At 46.5% G+C, this 20675-nt stretch overlaps 1 protein-coding gene across 4 annotated transcripts in view; it reads left to right on the top strand.

Annotated features, from left to right (window-relative positions):
• ADAP1 (ArfGAP with dual PH domains 1) overlaps positions 1-20675 on the top strand; it is a 111313-nt gene that overhangs the window by 22194 nt on the left and 68444 nt on the right. For 3 of the 4 annotated variants that reach the window (XM_044981066.1, XM_044981068.1, XM_044981064.1), the window contains exons 2-3: positions 11027-11157; positions 13735-13826. In XM_044981066.1, the coding sequence (XP_044837001.1) occupies positions 11027-11157; positions 13735-13826 (223 nt within the window). Of the gene's footprint in view, positions 1-10134; positions 10154-11026; positions 11158-13734; positions 13827-20675 lie in introns of those variants that run through there. The other variant, XM_044981067.1, reaches the window with a different exon arrangement.

Genomic DNA, 20675 nt, shown 5'->3' with positions numbered 1-20675 from the left:
AAATCAAAATTAATGGAGCAAAAAGTGCATGTGAGTGACAGTATTTGTTACTGGCTCAAAAGGGCACGGCCCATAAGTCGTCTGAGACACAATTATTTTTGAGCTACCTAGATTTACATTAGGCAGCCTGTGCAACTGCGGTTTAACTATGGGGCACTTAAAAAAACCTTCTCTTTCAATGCATGGATTTAATCAATGTGATTAACTACAACTTGCTGCAAAACTTCTTTACTTCGTTGGTGTCTCGTCTTTAAAACAGCTTCATGTAAGCATGCGGCACTCACCCCTGCGGCGCCTCCTGCAGGTCGTCTCAGGGAATTAGTTCTCCAGCCTCCGGAGTGCCCTCTGCAGGCTGGTGTCCCACTGCTACTTGGCCCCCATGTCCCTCCCAGGACTCGGGTGCCCCATTATCTGGGATGCTGCCCCCGGCAGTACACCCCTCGGTCTCAGGGTCTCTCCTCCCCGGGGAACCCCCACCCTCACCTTACCTCAGTCATAGGCTACTGCCAGTCACCAACTAGCCCCCACTCCCTGGGGCAGATGGCAGTATAAGCCACTCATCACAGGCAAGGGGGTTTTGGACCTGCTGCCTTTCTCTGCAACCCGGTACCTCTATGGGGCCTTGGACAAGGCCCTGCAGCCTGGGGAGTTGCCAGCCTGGAGCTCCCCAGCCCCTCTGGCCTTTCCCCAGCCCTGCCTCGCTCTAGGCACTCTGAGCTTCCCAGCAGCCAGACCCCTCTCGCTCTCTGAAAGCAGAGAGAGACCGTCTGCTCCTTGGGCCACGGCCCTCTTATAAGGGCCAGCTGCGGCCTGATTGGGGCATGGCCCAGCTGTGGCTACTTCCCCGATCAGCCCGGCCTAAGGCTTCCAGCCCTCTCCAAGGGCTGCCTTTTAACCCCTTTCAGGCCGGGCGCGGGTGACCACCCTGCTACACTTCAGCTTCATGAGTGTAGTCGTTTGCTTGGTCACATCAAATCCTGTCGCTGAAATCTGATCATGGTCCATCAAGACAACCAACTGCTGGGATGAAACCTGTGACGACCCCAAGGTCTGGGCGTGTTTTAGGTTGCTCTATGCCTGAGCTGAGAATTTTTCAACACCTGTTACCCTGGGGGGCAGTAATGAAGACAGTGAGGCTCTGATTGGTGGTTGTTATAGCTTCCTTCATCCAAAAGAAGAGCAAAGCACGTTACAGGATAATAGATGCAGAGCTGGGGACCAAACCTATAAACTGTGCAGGGAACTCTCTGACTCCAAGGGGAATTCCCTATATGCTCCACCCCCTCCCCCTTGCCAGCTTCTCTCTGCCTCCTGGCCGGATCCCAGTGCACCTCCAGCTCTGGGCAGTCTCTGCTTCCCACCACCTGTGGGGCCCCACCTGTTTCCCTAGCTGAACTGCCTGGGAGTGGTGCAGAAGCCTGGCCAGTCTCAGCCAGTTGGTGGTGGGGGGTGGGCACAGTGTGCCAGTTTGTAATTAGTGCCCTCACACGGGGCTGAGTGGGGCAGAGCCACCCCTGCCATATCATGCCCCTGGCCGGCCCCTTGCTCCGCCCCCTCCCCGTATGCCGTGCTCGATTGCTCCATGGGGGCCCACAAATATGTTTGGTGCCAGGTCCACAAAAGGTTAATTCAGCCCTGCTATGCAGTAGCAGAGGCAAGAGGGGAAAAAAAGAAGCAGCTGGGGAGGGGGAGACCAGGGGGTAATTGGAGGATGGAGGGGAGTGGAGAAATCAGTAGCAGATTATAGAGTTTCGAGGGCCAGTTCCTCTTGTGGAGCAGTCAGTCCTGGAGAATTTTAATTCTCCACAGTTCTTCTCTGTCCTGGCTTAGGTTGGAGGGGATTAATTTCACTCTTGACACATTCTGAGCTATGCTCCTTTCCACTCATCCCGCTGGCACCAAAAACAATCACCAAGTTATGCTGTGAGAGGCTGTCGGTGTTCAGCAAAACACAGACATCAATGCACATCTCCCCATTCCGCACCCTCTCCTCCCCATTGAGATTCTGTGTTTAGGAGCAGCTAAAATATTTGAAAACCAGAAGAGCAATAAACAGAAAGTCACTGCTAACACACAGCACTGTTAGGGAGAGCTACCCAGCATTAAAAATGAGTCCCTCTGCCTTATTGCTGACAGGTCCGGTAAGCAGAGTGAAATATGCAGCTCTTTCATCATGCTATAGAAAAGGTTAATGTGCTCTGCTGCAGTTTGGTGGGACTTAAGTTTGGAGCAACACAGCCTCCGTTGTAGGTTAGAGCTGAAAAGGCAAGGTTGAAAGGAAGGTGGCAGAGAGAAAGATGGCTACAGCAGGCGAAGGCTTTATCGGGTAAACTGGTACAGTTGCTCCAAAAGATTGGGTCTTCCCTCCCCTCACACTTTTGCCACCATCTGTTCTTCGGAAATACAAATGGCCTGTAAGGTTCTGGAAAACATGGTTCCTGCTAATGGGCCAAATTCTTCATCCTTAATCAAGAAAAGCTGCCACCAAATTCAGTAGGGGTTTTGTTTGATTAAGGGCGACAGAATTTGGTTCAAAGAACTGATTATTTGCACTAGGGTAATGACTAGAGGCCCCACCTGAGCCTGGAACCCCATTGTGCTTCATGGTGTACTAGCATACGGTAAAGGACAGTCCCTGCCCACAAGAACTCACACTCCAAATCGACCAAACAAAGGGTGAGAGAGAGGTAGTGTAACTCTCCCCATTTTACAGGTGGGGAGCTGAGGCACAGAGATATTAAGAGCCAGATTCTGAGCTGGTGTAAATCATTGTGGCTGATTTATGCTAATTGAGCATCAAGCCATACGGGGACTTGACCGAGGCAGAGCTGGATACTGAAACCTGATCTCCTGTGTCTCTGGTGCCCAACAGTTCTCAAACTGGCAGTCGTGAGATTATTATGTGGGGGATCGTGAGCTGTCAGCCTCCACCCCAACCCCTGCTTTGCCTCCAGCATTTAGAATGGTGTTACAAATTAAAACCACTTTTTTTTTATATTTAAGGGTGGTTGCACTCAGAGGCTTGCTGTACGAAAGGGGTCACAGGTACAAAAGATTGAGAACCCTTAACCCAAGAAGTGATCCTGTCTTGAATATGGATTTTCTTCCACTGAGCTGCGATACTCTGGCCTTCCTTTTGTGTCTCACATTTCATCAATGGCAAGTTGCAAGCTTTGAGCTTGAACTAGTGGATGGAGTAAAATGTGACATCTCCCATCGCTATAAAACATTTTAACAGAGCTTTTCCAGAAAGGTTTTTGGAAGCTTGCACCTAGACAGTTCAGACAGTGTAAAAAAAAAAATCCCCCTAAATATTCCTGCCCATTTAAGATAACATTTGTTTGTAAAGAGACAAACCTGGTATTTTTTTTAATCTCTTCTGACAAAATTCACACAGCCTGATATGCACTTTGGTAGAAATTGTGCTGAAATAGGCACTGCTTTGATCTGATCTCATTACTCTGAGAAATCTTAAAGCACGATAACATCATTGCAGAATTGCTTTACTGAGACTATGGTGCCAACCATCACTTGAGTCAGCCTCTGACAGGTTTATTCTTGTGGTTCAACACACAGCTTTGCTGCCCGGGATGTTTATATTTGAGTCTTCTTCATGTGTTTGTGAAAGAAAATCAGTTAACCGCACTTTCTGCACATCCAAAGGGCCTTGGTTCAAAGAATAGGTTAGGGGTGCCCTTCCCAATTCCAAAATCTAAAATTTTGCTTACATTTACCAACTTGGAAAATCAGAACATAGCCATCTTTTCCACAAATCCATGAACACAATATATAGGCTGTTTCTATACATTTTTGCAGGGTGTCTACACACACAAACATTCTATTTACATATTTATATAAAATTGTTGTTTTGGGATTTTTGGGTTGAGAACTATATCAAGCTTTTCTATCTTAAAGAGTAACTTGCAAAGCAACCATCAGGAAATTCAAAACATAAGGCTTCTGCGGCAACATTAACTCAGCCATGTGGCACATTCGTAGCAATTTATATTCCTTTCTCACTCTTTAGTATATATTTTATAACACTTTTTTTTGTCAAAACTATACAGTCGCAGGTAACATTGTTGTAATGCTTATAAAGATGAAAGTTAATCTTTTTCCAATGTTTCTTTACCTTTGCTTCTAACACCATTTTAGAGTACGACTGAAAGAATTTTAAACGTCTAGTTTATTTCTCCACACTAAAGCATACTGAAATGGAAAGAATAAAAAAAAGCCAAATAATACATTCAATAAAGCAAAAGTAAAGGATATTGGAGAGTCTGTGAATAGCTCCATGTGGAACAAACAGGGGGAATTCATGGGAAAATTGGGGAGCTCATCACCACAGATTTATGAGGTTGCCAGATAGACAAAGGCAAAATGGGAGGAATAATGTCTATTTTTATTGGAATTTTTGAAGTTTAGCGTTTATAAGTGCTACTTCCTCCCCCGGATATTAGTTTTGGTTAAAAATTGCTAGAGGAGTATTTAAACATTGTTACTATATACCAGGGGTTGGCAACCTTTCAGAAGTGGTGTGCTGAGTCTTCATTTATTCACTCTAATTTAAGGTTTTGCGTGCCAGTAATAGATTTTAACATTTTTAGAAGGTCTCTTTCTATAAGTCTATAATATATAACTAAACTATTGTATATAAAGTAAATAAGGTTTTTAAAATGTTCAAGAAGCTTCATTTAAAATTAAATTAAAATGCAGAGCCCCCTGGACCGTGTGAGTGACACTGAAGATCATCTCATATGCCGCCTTTGGCACGTATGCCATAGGTTGCCTACCCGTGCTATATAAAGGTTTTTGTTCTCTGGGGTTACAGGTTAGCTTGATAATAAAACTGTGTAAACCATGTAAAATTGCTTAAAAGCTCATATGAAAAACTCTTAAGTGCACTCCAGATTTTTTAAGAGCCTCTCTATCGAGAGAGAATATTTATTAACAAATTGATATAGTTCTTTATAATAACTACACACAAAACCCCCAAGAGGCCAAAAAAGGGTTTAGAAGAGTTTGTCGAAAGGACTTTCCTGTAGTTTCACTTTTTGTTTTGACACGTGTAAGCGGGGGAATAGTCCCACTATTGTGGGGAGCTTTCCTGGTTTATACACTACCCCAGTGAAGTGAGCTAGCGAAAGGATCTGAATCCCTGCTTCTACTTCCTTTACCCAGAGCCCTGCCTGACCTCAAGGGCTCCCCTTCCGCTCCCCTGTGTGGCAGAGTCCTCGTAACCCCAACAAGGCTGGGCCCAGGATTCCTGGGGGGCTCAACCCCCAACCCTGCTGTAGTCACCTAGGACAGAGGCTAGAGTGTCCCCACTCCGGGGTGCGCTCTCAGTACTGGATGCTCCCCAGACCCACTGAGCATTACATACAATTCAAAGCAAATACAATGTATTAAACAGCAATCAATAAAAAAACAAGGAAAAAATGGGAAAGGTTAAAGGAAAACACATAACCCCGTCCTGTGGCACGGGAACATCACAACCAGCGTCTCTGGAATGTAAGGGAAGTTTCATCTGTTCCTCACAAGTCCCAGGCCCCTTCTCAGGCCCTGGCTGTGCTGCAGGGACGCTGTGGGTCGGACACTTGCTCTGGCGGTGGCCACACGCTCTCAGGCTCTGGCTGGCAGGACCCTTCTCACCAGCGTCGCTCCCGCCCCGTCGGGATTACGATCCCCCTCCAGTTCTGGCCTGCAGGGCTTCTTGGCTGAGGCATCTCCCTGCACTGGGCTTGTTGCCCAGGGTCCCCCACTCTCCCTAGCTGCTCACCGCACCCAGCTCCGGACTGCTCCAGCCCCAGCTCCAGCTCTGCCTCAGCTCCAGCTCCAGACTGCCTCAGCACAGCTGCTGCTGCTCTGCCTTCAGCTCCCTGGGCTGCTTCTCTGGCCCCTCTGGCTCTGGCTGCTACAGCTCTGCTCTGTGGGCTGCTTCTGTGACTCTGCTCCCAGCACTGATCTGCTCCCTGGGCTGCTTCTCTGGATCTGCCAGGGCTCTGCTCCCCAGCTCAGCTTGGCCCCACTCTGTCTGACCCAGGCAGTTCCAGCTAGGGTGACCAGACAGCAAGTGTGAAAAATCGAGATTGGGGGTGCGGAGGGTAATAGGAGCTTATATAAGAAAAAGACTCCAAAATCGGGACTGTCCCTATAAAATCAGGACATCGGGTCAACCTAATTCCAGCTCACACGGAGAGCGGGACACCCCCCCCCCCGGCCACCTGACTCCCTGATTAGCCTGCCCGCCCTGTCAATCAGGCTGACCTGGAGCATTGGCCTCTCCCCATTATTCCTGGGGTCTGTCAGTCTCAGGATCCTGATTTCCCATTGGTCTTCCCCTTTCTTTTGGCACTGGGAGTTAGCCCACTAAAACACCCCCACTAAATGTTAGTAAAGGGACAACACCCCTTACACATGTATGTTAAGTGGTGTGCTGACAGAGCGGTATTGTAAGTGCACCAGCAAACTTGCAACATACTTTGCTACATATACTTTATTTTGTTTTGATAACTCATGAATTAATTTAGCACTAATTAAGGTTTGTTTACACCAGATTAGACCAATGATTCATGCCACTGTCTGAGACAGGATACCGGACTGCAAGTACAAGATGCTTCACCGGAAGGTGCAATACCACAGCGAACAACCACAGAATAACCTCTCCATAGGGAAGTGTGTTCCAAATCCCAGCAGTCAGTGGTTGGTTTAAACACTGAAGCATAAGGGATATAAATATTCATTTTTAAAAAATCCTGCGTGAGAAATTTCAGGGAGATCTAACAAAGCTAGGTGACTGGGCAACATGATAACAGACAGATGAAGTTCAGTGCTGACAATTGCAAGTTAAGGCACGTTGGAAAGAATAAATCTGAACACTGCTGGGTTCTACATTGCTGACTACTAAATTAACAGGACAGAAACCTAGGCATCCCTGTGACAAATACAATGGAAATTGGAAATATTTGCTCAGTTTGCTGGAGCAATCAACGAAACAAAGAGATAGGATATATAGGGACATCCCACAAAATACTAACGTTAGCATAACACCATAAATGTGGACACTGTGTCCTCAACTCAAATAGTGTGTGCAGCTCAGGTAATCTCTTCCCCACTCCCCCACCTCCGAAATAGAAATAGCAAAACCTGAAGGGGTTCTGAGTGATAATGAAAATGATTGAGGCAGGCAGAGAGAATGTTGCATGAAGAGAGAATTAAACTGTAGTTGAAAGAGGAAATGAATCAGAGGGGACTTAAGAAAGGTGCACACAATAATTAATGGTAAATTGGGGGGCTGCTCTTTACTGCCACCCATGCAAGTGGGACGCTCGTGGCAATGGAGAGGCAGCAGATTTAAAAAGGCTACAGATATTTTGCTTTACACAACATATTGTTAAAGTTTCACAGTTTGGTAGACGACAGACAAGAAATATCCAATTATATGGATAACTAGAAGATTCACAGCTATTGTCAGTAGGATTAAAAAAAACGAAGAGTTTGTCTACCTGAGGAAATTGACTGGAATACCTGTTCTGGAATAAAGTGATTTTTATTTCAAAATAGCTGGAAGAGCCGCCCCGGTCAGTTTCCCCTTGTAGTCTTCCAAGAGTTTGTCTATCAAACCTCATGCTTCTGGGCACAAACAAAGCAATAAGTGGGGTGTGGGTGGATGCACCTTCCCCAATGGATGGGTTCCCATTTGCTCAGGTTTCTTGATCTAGTTCTGAAGCATCAACCCCAGCTGGAGGCAGGATATTGGTCTGGCTGCTGGGCAGGGCAGTTCTTGTGTCACAAGCCGGTGTCCCCGTTGCCAAGCAATGTCCTGTGGCAGGTTGTTGTGCAGACTGCTCACATGCAGGTTGTAAGTGCCTTGCACATCCTGGGTAGCGCCAGTTCCCCCTCGAGCACCTGGCCTGCAGCAAGGCAGCAGCTGTGGGGCAGTGGTTTGTGGGCGAGAGGGTTGCAGCCTCAAGACACAGACTGTGGTGGGGGATGGGCAGGGGCTGATTTCTAACACACACATTGCTATCAGAATAAGAGACACCGATACCGATGTGTGTCCCAGCACATCCCTGTAGGAGATATCATTGATTGTCGCCCCAGACACGGGCTGCCCTGGAAGATGGCCCCGTCCCCAACAACCCTTTCCCTGGAGCATTCAACTCAACCACAGTTGGGTCTGAGGATCCTCCTTTGGTCCCTTGCACTCCACACCCCTACCCTGCACCCCCAGCCCAGCTCAGCCTGCACCCCCTGGTCAGCCCCTAGTAACATCCACACCGCCCGGTCCACCCACCGTACTTTTCCAGATGAGTTCCTCACTGCCTCAATGTGTGAGTCCAGGCAGCAGCGGCCGGGGCAGGGGCGAGGGTCTTCTTGGGCAGCAGACCTGTGTGGGGATTGGATACGGACCAGCAGGTGGGCAGGGCGCTGACCTGGAGTCAGGTGGGTTGCTATACTTGTGGCTGAAACCCCAGGTAGCAGCACACTGGTGGTACTGGCAGGAGCAGCTCCAAGCCACTCGATGTCTGAGGAGTTGTGGCCTTGATCTTACTCATGCTAGGGATGAGGAGTACCTGGGGTGGGCGTGGAAGTGTTTCCCCGGCAGGAGGCCACATCCTGCTCTGTCCTTGGAGCCTCGTCTGCCAATAGGTGGACTGTGGCCTTACTACAACGGAGCCGAAGGTCGAGTGCCCCCCCCACCCCAAACTTCATGGCCACCATTGTTGCACTTTGGACTCACTTACTGTTTGAGGCACGTAGATTCTGGGAGGTACCATAGAATAGGATTTAATTCTACTGGTATGTTCTGAGATCACCCGATGCAAAAAATTAAAGTGTGTCTTTGTTTACATACCTCTCAAATATTTTAATTGCCATGCAGGTATGTCTATAATCTAGCCCAGTAGTTTTCAACCTTTTTTCATTTGCAGACCCCTATAAAATTTTGAATGGAGGTGTGGATCCCTTTGGAAATTTGGACATAGTCTGTGGACCGCACAGGTTTGCAGAGCACAGATTGAAAACCATTGATCTAGCCCCTGGTAGCATCTTCGTTACCTTTGTGGTGGAAATATATGGGACCTGCATCACTCCACCTAACTCAATAGAGTAACACAGATGTAAGTGGGAGGAGAACCAGACTGGTGGTTTTGGCTTATGAAAATTGTGTTCCTCTCTTAGGGCCTGATGCTGCAAAGTACTGAGCACTTGCAACTCCCATGGATCTTGATAGGGCTGGAGGGTGCTTGGTGCCAGACAAGGTGTGCTCAGCATTTCACAGGATCATGGATAGAGTCCAGGCTTGAGCCTTGGTTGTGTCCCAGAGTCTCCTAGGATGGTAGACTCCACAGGATGAAAGGAGCCCATAGGGTCTGGAAGCTGGATTCCAACCCTGTGACAGTAGAATTGTCGCTGGTTCTTGGGACTTAGTTTTCCCTGGGAATAGGATTTCTCCTCCTGTGCAGATGTGACAGAACTTGTAGAATAAAATGGGGCATAGTGGTCATAAAATGAGTTTGACCAGGCAGTTCATTTTGCTTAATTGGTTTTAAATCAGAACAACAAAACTGCAGGTTGATGTGGATAACCCATATCCCTCTTTTGGTGTGTTCCTGGGGATGCAGCTCATGGTCCTCTCCTTAAGACAGACTCTAACAGTGGATCCCAAGGAGCCGGCTCCAAGCTAGCATGAGAGAACCACAGAGACTACCTACAGCTGAGTTTCTTTGACCAACCCCTCCTAACCCAATTCCTGTTGTTCAGTTGCACTAATTGCAATACAAGGGGGCCATTAAATATGCATAAGGAGAAAAAAGCACATTCCCTTGCCTTTTATAAATAATTACTGCTCTGTATAGAGTAAATGTTTAGCATAATTACTGCAAGAGAATAAACAAGTTATAACGGTTTTCAAGAAAATAATAGTTCCCCATATTCATTAACAGCCTGATCCTGTGAGGGGCAGAGTGCCTCACTGCTCCTGCTGACTAGGGTGGGGTGAGGGGGAGGGGTTAAAAAGGAAGCTCAGCTGCTCCAAGAAGGCAATTTGCATTTGAGTTGGAATAGCAAGTGCTGACATTTATTACTGGGCATTCAAACAGAGATCATTGCATTGGCATTAGCAGTGACGCAGTGCAAGAGACTCTGGCGGGTGTGTCCTGCTGCACCGCCTGCTATTTTTCTCTGTTAATCTCCTTCAATTACTTTAACCCTGCGTTTATCAGTAGAATGTGACGTCTCTCGTTTGTGGTGCTAAGGAACAAAACAGGGATTCAGTGAGAGTGGAATCAAGTTTAAAGTGCCCTTGCTAGTTGTCAGCTCAGAGGCCGGCACTGTAAACAGTGGGGTGTTGCTCAGCAGAAATTCAGAGCTGTAGCTCAAGCATTCATCTTCTGCTCAAGCAAAGCCTGAAAACCCTTCTGGTTCAGATGCCTTTTCTACCTTGGTTACTTTGGGGCCCTGTGTAGAATTCCTTTATTCTAATCATAGAAATGTAGGTCTGGAAGAGACCTCCAAGAGGTCATCTAACCCAGCCCCTTGATGATGTCTCTTTATCTGGCTTTTTCTTGGCATAATAATGTGGGGATTTTTTTATTATTATTATTGTGATGTGTCTGCTATAATAATTGTTTTCTGCAGTGCCTGAGCACTTTAGTGGGGCATAGGTTTTATCATAAAAGTTAGAATTTCTTCTCTTCGTTTCATGAACAAATGCTGACAATGAAGAGAGATGAACTTTACAGCGGTTAGATTCACTATGACTGTGCATGCAAATCCAGTAACTGTGCATGAATGAGCCCTTTGCATGGTCATTTTCAATGTAAATTAGACACATAAACTTGTCTGCCTTTTGCATGTACATTTGCACATCAGATGCCGTCAAGATCAGGCTCTGTCTCATAAAGCCCTTCTGGTCTCTGGGGGATCTCCAAATTCCACTGTCTTTTAGTCCACTCGTCCCCTCGCTAAATTCTGTACTCCAATAAGCTGTCCTAAAGCAATACTATTTTTTTGTGTCTTTCAGATCCAGACTGGGCATCGCATACCCTAGGAGTGTTTATCTGTTTAAATTGTTCAGGAATCCATCGCAATATCCCACAAGTCAGCAAAGTGAAATCAGTCCGTTTAGATTCGTGGGATGATGTTCAAGTTGAGGTATACATTATTTTTTAACAAGTCACAAACAATGTGATCCCATTTTTGGCAACCTCAAATAAGCAGCAATGTTGGGCATGTTTTATTTTCTCCCACAGAAATCTTGACTTTTTTTTGGTGTGAAAATTGCAAATTTCAAAATCTTTTAACCAGTCCTGATGCTAACTAATGTAATTTTAGTTGCATTCTGTCACCTCCAGTATGTTGGCTATTTGGGCCTGAAAGCCCTCGAATCCCATCTTGCAGAATTGGGCTCTTACGCTGCGTTCTCTGTAACAGAGACCTTAACTCTTCTCTGTATGAAAAACACCTCACTAGCTGGCTGTGGTGTTTATAATAATAATTAATAAATCTAACTAGAAAACCTGTAGGCTCTCACGTATATTGTACTCCAAGGTATGAGCAGTGCTACCAACTCTCAATTTCATCATGAGTCCTATGATTGGTGTTTTTTCTTAAAGCCCCAGCTCTTGGAGTCATGTGATATTCATCAGAAAATGAGCTTTCATTTAAAAAAAAAAGTTTCCAGCCTTCATGGCTATAGAGAAAAGTTAGAATACAGGAACCCTAAAGCCTCAAACCATATAAAAGAACCCTGATGTTGTTATTTTTAGAGACTTGTGATTTTTATGCAAATATGATTTTTGGGGTTTTACTCATGTTTTTTGAATGCATAAGAATCTCTGGGAGGAAATACAGCTTCATAGAGAGCAGAGGCTTTCTCTATGTTTATGTTTATCATTGAATTTGTACTGAATTTTGTGAGCAGGTATGTGTCTATCACTGCAGAGTTTTCAGCTTAGCAATTTCTATCCTCGATCAGAAGGGAATGAGCTCAGATGCTGCCATGACAGACTAATTAACAAGTCCATGTTCCAACGTTGTCGTTTCTGATGTAGTTGTAGAATGAAGGTTTAAAGTCACTTTGAAACTAAACTGTCAACCTACGTCCTGTAGTTTCTTCTCCAGGAGACCAAGGTTCTAGCCTTCCTTGTGATGCTGATTTCGGGTAAAACTTTGGACAAGTCATGTAAGCCTAGGGTTTCAAAAGTGGGTATTGACTCTGATTCTTTCATTCCAGGGACCAGTTTGAGGCATGTGGGATGTGATTTTTTTCAGGGGTGATGAGCATCCATACCTCCATTGTGGATGCTCAGTACCACTGAATGTCACACACAAGGCGTCTTGAGCTGGTCACCCAAACTCAGAGGCCACTTATGAAAATATTGCATGAAATCCTGGCTCTTTGAAGTCAATGGAAAAATTCTCATTGACTTGGGTCAAGGGGGCCAGGATTTCATCCCTTGATCATAACCTCTCTGATCCTCATTTTCCCGGAATGTGAAATAAGGGTCGTGTGTTGATCAACTACATTTTGCCTGCAAACTGCTATGAGTGCAAATTACATTTATGCCACTGAGTGTCAGAGGCAGGGGAACAGCTGCTTCTCCTTTTCTCTGCCATATAGCCCCAGGAAGCGCACTCCGCAAGGGCACGTACCTATGGGGAGTGAGCATAGTGAGACCTAGAGGCTGGTCAGGGTAATCATTCGCTGGTGAGAATTGCAAGGGCTCTTGTCAATATAGCTCTTAAATTCTGCTTCCTTGTATAACAGTGGGGCCGGAATTGGATTAAGAGACAAACTAATTGCTGAGTCCAGCACATCCTCATGCACCATCAGCCACAGGGGACTCTTCCAGGAGATTTAGGTTACTGGAGTGGCTTTGCACAGAAGCGTCACCCTTCATTTTTTTGCTGATCACTTAATCTTTTGCAGGGAGCAAAAGTACGTACAGATTTCTTTAAAACAATAATAAAATCAGAGGATCTTTTTCTGACTGTGTCATCTGGCTAGGGTAGAAATGTTAAGAAGCAGATTCAGTGCCAGATTCTGCCATTGAACATGCCCAAATGAAGGCAGAATCCGGCTTGGAGAATCCGCCAGTGTGAAATGGGAGAGACCTGCCCTTAGTTACATGCATTGACGTACCATTGAAACCAGTGGGGATCACACATGTGACCAAGGGCAGAATTTGGCCCCAGGGATGTTAAGGGGTTGAAATGTCCAATCTTGATGGAAGAGGTTGTTCCCGAGTTTGTAGCAGCTGATGTAGTCACCTGCCTGAGAGATGGAAACCCACTTAAATAGCAGCTGGACTTGGGTGACTTGAGGGCGCTCCTTCTCTATATGAGAAACAAACTGCTCTGGGCCATTCCATACCGGATGTACGTCCGTTGGTGTTGAGAAAGCAGCTCTTTATCTTCTGTGCCTCTCTTTCCCTATCACTAAAATGGACATAATGATACAACCTGGCAACAGAGAGTAAAACGAATGGAACATCTACAGGGTGCTTTTCAATCCTCTGATGTAAAGTGCTATAGAAGTGCAATCTATGGGTGCTATCCTGCAGACACACTACTACAAGATCTTCCATAAGACGCCCCAATGGACTGTTGTCATATGTGTGTACAGAACTGGGTACTGTTACTACTCTGTAGAACCAGACACGGGTGAAGGAACCAGAGCTAAAATTGCTTAATTTTTTTCTCTCTTTTTTTTTCTTCTTTCCCTCTTAGTTTATGGCCGCAAATGGAAACAATGTAGCAAAAGCAAGATATGAATCTAAAATACCACCATTTTATTACAAGCCAACATTTCCTGACTGTCAGTAAGTAACTACATATTTTCACTGGTAAACAGCATTTATTTGTTTGTGCAACTGCAGCCTCTGTAATAATTTAGTTTTCAGGGTTTTGTTTTGTTTTGAATTCACAGCGGGGTTTCAGTTATAAAAGGCCTTGAGAAGTTCCAGTCCTCTGGATTTATATGGTAGGCTAGTACTACGCATGAGATTTTAGTTAATAACTACAGTTGGATGCGGCAGGGAAGAGTCAGTAGATTGCTCATTCCCTAGACCCTTCCAACTTTCTAAGGCTATAAAAAGGTCAATTTTTAACTATGGTTTTTAGACCCTCTCCCACCTTTTTAAATAGCCCTTCTGCATGAAAATGTGGCCCTACCATGTGATATACTAGATGCTATGTAGTTATTTGTAATACCAAGATGCTCTTTTCCGTAGTGCCAAAGCTAGCATCGTATCCCCAAGACATCATCTTTCAGGATAGGACAATAAAAGAGAGATTCTACACAGTACTGTGCGGGTAAACACTTAGAGTGGTGGAATCCAACGTGACAAAGGTGTCATTGTGTGTCCAAAATTACTCGCTCCGGCATTTGGAGGGAGGGGAGAAAATCGGTTTGTTGCTTGTCTGATTAGACCCATCTCTAGGGCCTGATCCTGCAAAGACCAGTGTGCTCTTGACGCCAATTGAAGCCAGGATTGGGCCCCTGGAAGGCAGTACTTCCAGGAGCGAGGTCATAGTGTTGGCCAATCGGCAAATGACAGCACCACTTTGTCACTCTGTCATGGATCGACAAGATGTGTGCTCTGCCCCAGCTTTTAACCGGGCCCTGGGAGGAACCCCTTCTGTGTGGCAGACCTTCCCCTCCCCTCCAGAGGTCATACTTGTACTTAAGGTTGGGCCACATGGCCTCAATGCCTCTGAGACTGAGGGTACGTCTACAGTACGAAATTAATCCTAACTTATTTTATTCGAATTTTCGGAAGCGATTTTATACATTTGGTTTTGTGTGTCCCCACTAAAGTGCATGAATTCGTCAGAGTGCATTCACAGTACTGAGGCTAGCATCGAATGTCAGAGTGGTGCACTGTGGGAAGCTATCCCACAGTTCCCGCAGTCTCTGCTGCCCCTTGGAATTGTGGGTTAAGCTCCCAGGGCATGATGGGGCAAAAACATTCTTGCAGGTGTTTCTGGGTGTGTGCCGTCACTCACTCCTCCCTCTGTGAAAGCTACAGCAGACGCCATACTACCAGCAGACTGTGCAGCACGATGCACCGCCTGTCTCCTGGTACTATGAATCCACCTCGCATGTCCCCTCATCTTTCTATCTTTCCCTCATGGCCCTGGAGACTTTAGCCTACGTATTTGCATTCCTTTTTTTGGAACGTCGTTCTGCCATAACAGACTCGTCTCCCCAACATGTGATGAGATCCAGTACCTCCCGTTCAGACCATACTGGAGCTCGTCTGTGAATCCGGGACTGCGTGATCTCCTGTGATGGTTGATTACAGGGCTGGGCACTCAGAACCTGCCAGGATCTGTTCCTGCCTCTGCCTGGCCTTAATGCTTTGCTTGCATGCATCAGATGTTGAGCCAGACCTTGTAAATGCTGCTCGTGTGAGTGAGTCTCATTAACATCAATGGGATTTCCCCTGTGATGAAGAGCTACGTTCACAAATAAGTTTGGAAGACAAGGCCTATTATTTAATAAGGCCTCCTAGTCCCCCCCGGGAAGTTATGTAAATGTGATTGCATCCCAGCCGAGGTTTGGAGGAAGTGAAGTGACTTGTCCAAGGTTGCACGGCCCAACAGTGATACAAGCTGGTGCCGCCTGCCTGCCATTCCCATGCTGAATCGACAAGAGCACAGCGCCCCCTCCCCCCGCAAGCCACTGAGTCTCTTTGACCCAATTTCCCTGTTCACAAGTAGTCACAATAATACTTACATAATCATCCCCAAGGTTTCTCATGCAGGTTTGATTGACCGTTGGTTAAAGACACGTCTTGGTGGATAGCCAAGTTTTTGTTCGCCCCTGGGGTGGTGCCTTCAGACAGGTTGCACTGTGCCTAAGGAAGGGACAGGGCTCTTCTAAGAATGGTGTTTATTGACACCAAGCAGGGGCGGCTCCAGGCACCAGCGCACCAAGCGCGTGCCTGGGGCAGCAAGCCGTGGGGGATGGCCTGCCGGTTGCCGTGAGGGCGGCAGTCAGGCTGCCTTTGGTGGCATGCCTGTAGGAGGTCCGCCGGTCCCATGGCTTCAGCAGCAATTCAGCAGCGGGTACGCCGAAGGCGCGGGACCGGCAAACCTCCCGCAGGCATGCCATCAAAAGCCACCTGACTGCCATGCTCGAGGCAGCAAAATACATAGAGCCGCCCCTGACACTAAGCAAGGGATCCAATAGTGTCCGGCCCCCCCAGGTGCATATGGAGAAGAAAGGGCACAAGAGCCTTCCCTGTCACCTTCCCAGCCACTCCTTTTCCCCATGGATAAGCAGTGCTGGCCATGGAGGAGAGCACCCCTTCCTGAATGGTTTAACAGCCTCCATCCTCTTACAGACCGGGTAACACCCTTGAAGCATGTCTCCCAGAGTCCCCACTGGAGCGGTGCAGTTCTGCATTGCCCCAGTGCAAGGCTGCAGCTTCCTAACTCAACTCACCCTTATGAATTAACTGCTGTGGGAATGGTTGCCATCATTCGGCTCTGTGAATGTGCGAGAAGAAACTGCTGCTGATTTTCTCTCTTGGGTTGCTGGACTGAAACCAACAATCTATTTACAGCTTCTTGAAAGATTCTGTGCAGAACATTAGTCATGTTCATTTTCCTGCCTTAGCATCTCTTGTGATACAGATGAGGAAAGTGATCTGAAATCCAGTCCTCCTACCAGTATAGACAGAAATTACTTGATTCCAGTGCAATTGAGACTCCAGAATAGTCTGTAGCTAGAAGAGCAAACTGTCCACTTTAGGGCCTGTGGCCACGTCTGCAGCTGTTTCCAAGCCCAGTTAATCTAGCTCTGTTTGCTGCATATCAGGCTTTCCTGGGGAGAGCCTAACACAGGCCAGACGCTGGCAGTGTTTCATCCATTGTGTTGTCTGTACTTACTCTGAGCAAAATTAGACAACACTGTGCTTTAAAACACACCTGGACGCTGTCTACAAATGCACTCCATAGCATCCTCTCAGGCGATTCCATGTGCTTTGGGTGTTTACATGCCAGCTCATTAAACTGTTCTAGCAACATCAAGAACAGTAAGGCAACAATCCATTGTTCCTGGTGAAACTGGGAGAGGCTTTCAATACAGTTTAAATTACAGGTGAGGTACATGAGTGGCCTGAGGCAAGTGACCCTTTAGAGGTGGGCTAGGACAGGAAAACAGCTATCAGTCATCTGGCAGCCCACAGGCATCCAGGTCGGGTGTTCATTACTCACATTGATTTGCTACAGTATCTAGCTGCCCCTCGTTGCTAGGGAGCAGAGGGCTGTTCAGGAAACAGTCAGACATGGAGGGTGTGATTGACATGCCTGTTCCTGCAGCCTCTGACTCGCAGGAGTGGTCCTACTGGGAAAGACTACACGCTGACAACTCACCCTTCGCAATGAGCAAGGACTGCACGTGTGAGTAAGGATTTGTAGGATCAGGCTCTAAACTGAGGAGCCTTCCAGCCCTGTGGACAGACTCACGCTAGCTGGAACTAGCATGATAAAAATAGCAGTGTGGACATTGCACTTCGGGAGGTAGGTCGGGCAGTGGCTGGAGCCCTCAAGTCAGGGGCGCCAGAACATAGGATCCAGGGGGCCAGGGCCCCATCGCTTTTAAAAGTGGGAGGGGGACGGGCAGAGAGGAGCAAGCGGCATGCGGGACCCGGGGGAAGAGGCAGGGTAGGGGCAGAGGTCCGGGGAAAGAGGTGGAGTGGGGAGGGGTCCCCTTCTCAGGAGCTTCTGGCGTTCCTGCCTCAAGGCCACCTGACCCCCAGGGTCTGAGCTCAGGTGGTTAGCCTGAGTCTCCACCAGAGCTGCAACATCCACACTGCTCTATTTAGTGCGCTAGCTTGAGCCTCTCTAGTGCGAGTCTGTCTGCCTGGGCTGGGAGGCTCGGTCCCAGCTGCAGTGTAGACATACAGGTGAGCTGTGGATGAAGAAGGAAGCATACCAATACTTCTCAACAGAGGCAAAGACCAGTCTTAATTTGCCCACACAGGTGGTTGAAAACTGATTAGAAAAATACAGAAATGCCCCTCTGTATATGGCTTTACTTTCTGTGGATCTAAATCCACACCTTCACTCACTACTTACCAGCAGCAAGATGTTCAGATTGAGTCGTAATCCTACGGTGGCACTCGGTGAGGTTGGGCATGGCTAATGCTATAAGTGAAATCTAGTGTGTTGCCTCAGTCTATAAAGTTCTTTGGACCAAGTTTTGATCTTGATTATTCCAGGCTTACATTAATGTGAGTGAAAGCAGCACCAAGCCCTTCATCTTTAACAACAACATATTTTAATGAATCAGCATTCGGTGCCCAAGTGCTTATGGTGGGAGTGGGGGACACATTAGATTTAAATAAAAGAGCACAAAGTATCGTGGGCTGTTGCCATATCTGGCGTGCGATGACATGACAAACCAGAGCGGTCCGGTGCTTTCAAATCCTCCAAGAAAAGCAATGTCCCAGTAGGGTCCATGCCCTGGATAGTCCTATGGATATAAAGAGAGATAATTATAGGTAGAAAAAAAGTGATTTCTAATATCATTGCGGTTGTGCAATTATAAGTACTATAAGTACTCTGCTAATTTTTGCATATAAATTTTAAAAAGTTCCATTAGAATTGTGTTTTCAGTCATTCAAAATGTGTTCAGTCATTCAAAGCGCTGTTCTAGTTGGAAAAGCAGCTATGTATATTTATTGATATTTTTTTCCAGGTTTAATGTGCTCAATTTACAGATAGTTAGATGCTCCCTTGTTCTGTTCTGTGTTTCTTTTTTTCCCTAACTACCAGCCCTGCAAACCCATGCTGGGCTCTGAAAGTAAAGCTGGGTCCTCCCCTGCCCATGCAGCAGCTGTAGCAGCATCAATAATGTGGTTTCTGTTTGCCAAATTCTGCTCAATTTTTTTCCCTTTTGTCTGTGCAATCCCATTGTTTTTAGATCGTGCCATCAGTTACAGCTGTGTAACTCTATTGCCTTAAGTGGATTTGCACAAATGTAACAGACTGGAATTTACGAAGCTAGTCTGTTGATGTTCTGCAAACAAAGCTAGGATCCAGCTCCCACACTCATAGCTGGGTCACCTCTTCAGACCTCACAAAAGCAAACGCAGTGGACCCATATTTATGTCTCTGAAGGCAGCAGGTGTGAAAACATGCATGGAACAGATCTGCTAAGGGAGAAGACTATCTACCCATTTACATAGCCACCTTTGGGCCATAACCAAAGCCCAGTGAAGACAAGGGAAAGACTGCCATGGACTTTAAAGGGCTTTTGGATTAGGCCTATTAAGCGAGGCTCTAATTTGTGTTGTGCTTTCTAGCCATGCCACTGGAGTCTGTCTATGTTAAGCAAGATTGTGTTGATTGCCCTCCACACCAGCTCTGGGATACCAGTTGTGATTTGTGGAGGACAATTATTTTATTTGGTGTAGTCATTTTTTTTTTTTAGAAATAAGTAAGTGAGAACTTCTGAAACCATCATAAATGGGCATTCGCTAATGTAGGTAGCTATGGTGATGGTGACCTTGTCTTCTACATTTTGTACAGCACGGAGCAGTTGTTGGGGCTCAATAAATCATCAGGATATGGAGCATTGCGGGAGGTCCTTTGTCTCACAGGCCACATGCTTCTTTTAGCCAGGTCCCATGTTTGTGCTATTGTGAATTTTCCATACTTGAATCACTCAACAGGTGGCCTTTTAACAAAAAAACGCGACTTTTTTTCTCATTTGGGTTTTTGTATCTTTAAGCAAGGCAGTTCTCACACAGAAGATGGAGTTTGAAAATTTGCTTCCCCCACCTGTTAAAAAGGGTGCTACAGGGGAACTGGATGGTAACTTGACCGTGAAAACTGTAGACAATTAGCAGAAGTCTGGTGTCAAACTTATTTAAAAAATAATAATAATTAAAAGAATCCTCCATTTTTATTTGCCTCTGCGCTTCATCTGTTTTGTAGTGTGAACACATCCCGTTAGGGGTCTTTTTGCATTTCACCTACGTATTCGGGTCCAACCTGAAGAGAAGCATCATACAACACTGGCACCAATTTGGTGCTACTACACCTAGCCAGAAATACCTCTGCTACATCGGCTTAAGCTGCACTGAGAAGAGGCAGTGAGGTCCAGTGAGTGAGACCCTGGACTGGGAATCAGGAGAACTGGGTAATACTCCCAGTTTACCACTGACTTGCTCTATAACCATTGGCAAGTCGTATCCCATCTCTGCTTGTGTTTCCCCACTCATGCTCTGTCTGTTGAGAGTGTAAGCTGTCCGAGGCCCAGATGCTCTCTTGTTAAGTGTTTGTACAGCCCCTAGCACAGCAGGGGCTCAGTCTCAGTTTGGGGCCTCTAGGTGCTCTTGTAATACAAATAATATGTCAGAGTAAGTCCTGCTTGGCACACAGAAGTGCAGTCCTGGTAAGGCAAACAGCAGCATAGGTTGGTCTGAGAAAGGTTAGAATCTTCAAGGGCTGTGGGATACCTGCAGGTAGATGTGAGCCACAACACACTGCATGTGTTGCAGAATTAACCAGTTGCCGTTCTCCATAGCTTTACTGCCATCCTGTCAGAAGCTCTCTGTGCAAACCCTAGTAGTTATCAACATATGGCTCTGAGGCACAGTTTCCAAATTGTTGCTTCCCCAGGTGAATGTTTCAGAAAGTTGTAAGCCTATGAA

Source organism: Mauremys mutica, chromosome 11, assembly GCF_020497125.1.
Source record: "Mauremys mutica isolate MM-2020 ecotype Southern chromosome 11, ASM2049712v1, whole genome shotgun sequence".
Classification (NCBI taxonomy): domain Eukaryota; kingdom Metazoa; phylum Chordata; order Testudines; family Geoemydidae; genus Mauremys; species Mauremys mutica.
The sequence above is the reverse complement of the archived record's forward strand: the minus strand, read 5'-3'. Positions and strand labels throughout refer to the sequence as shown.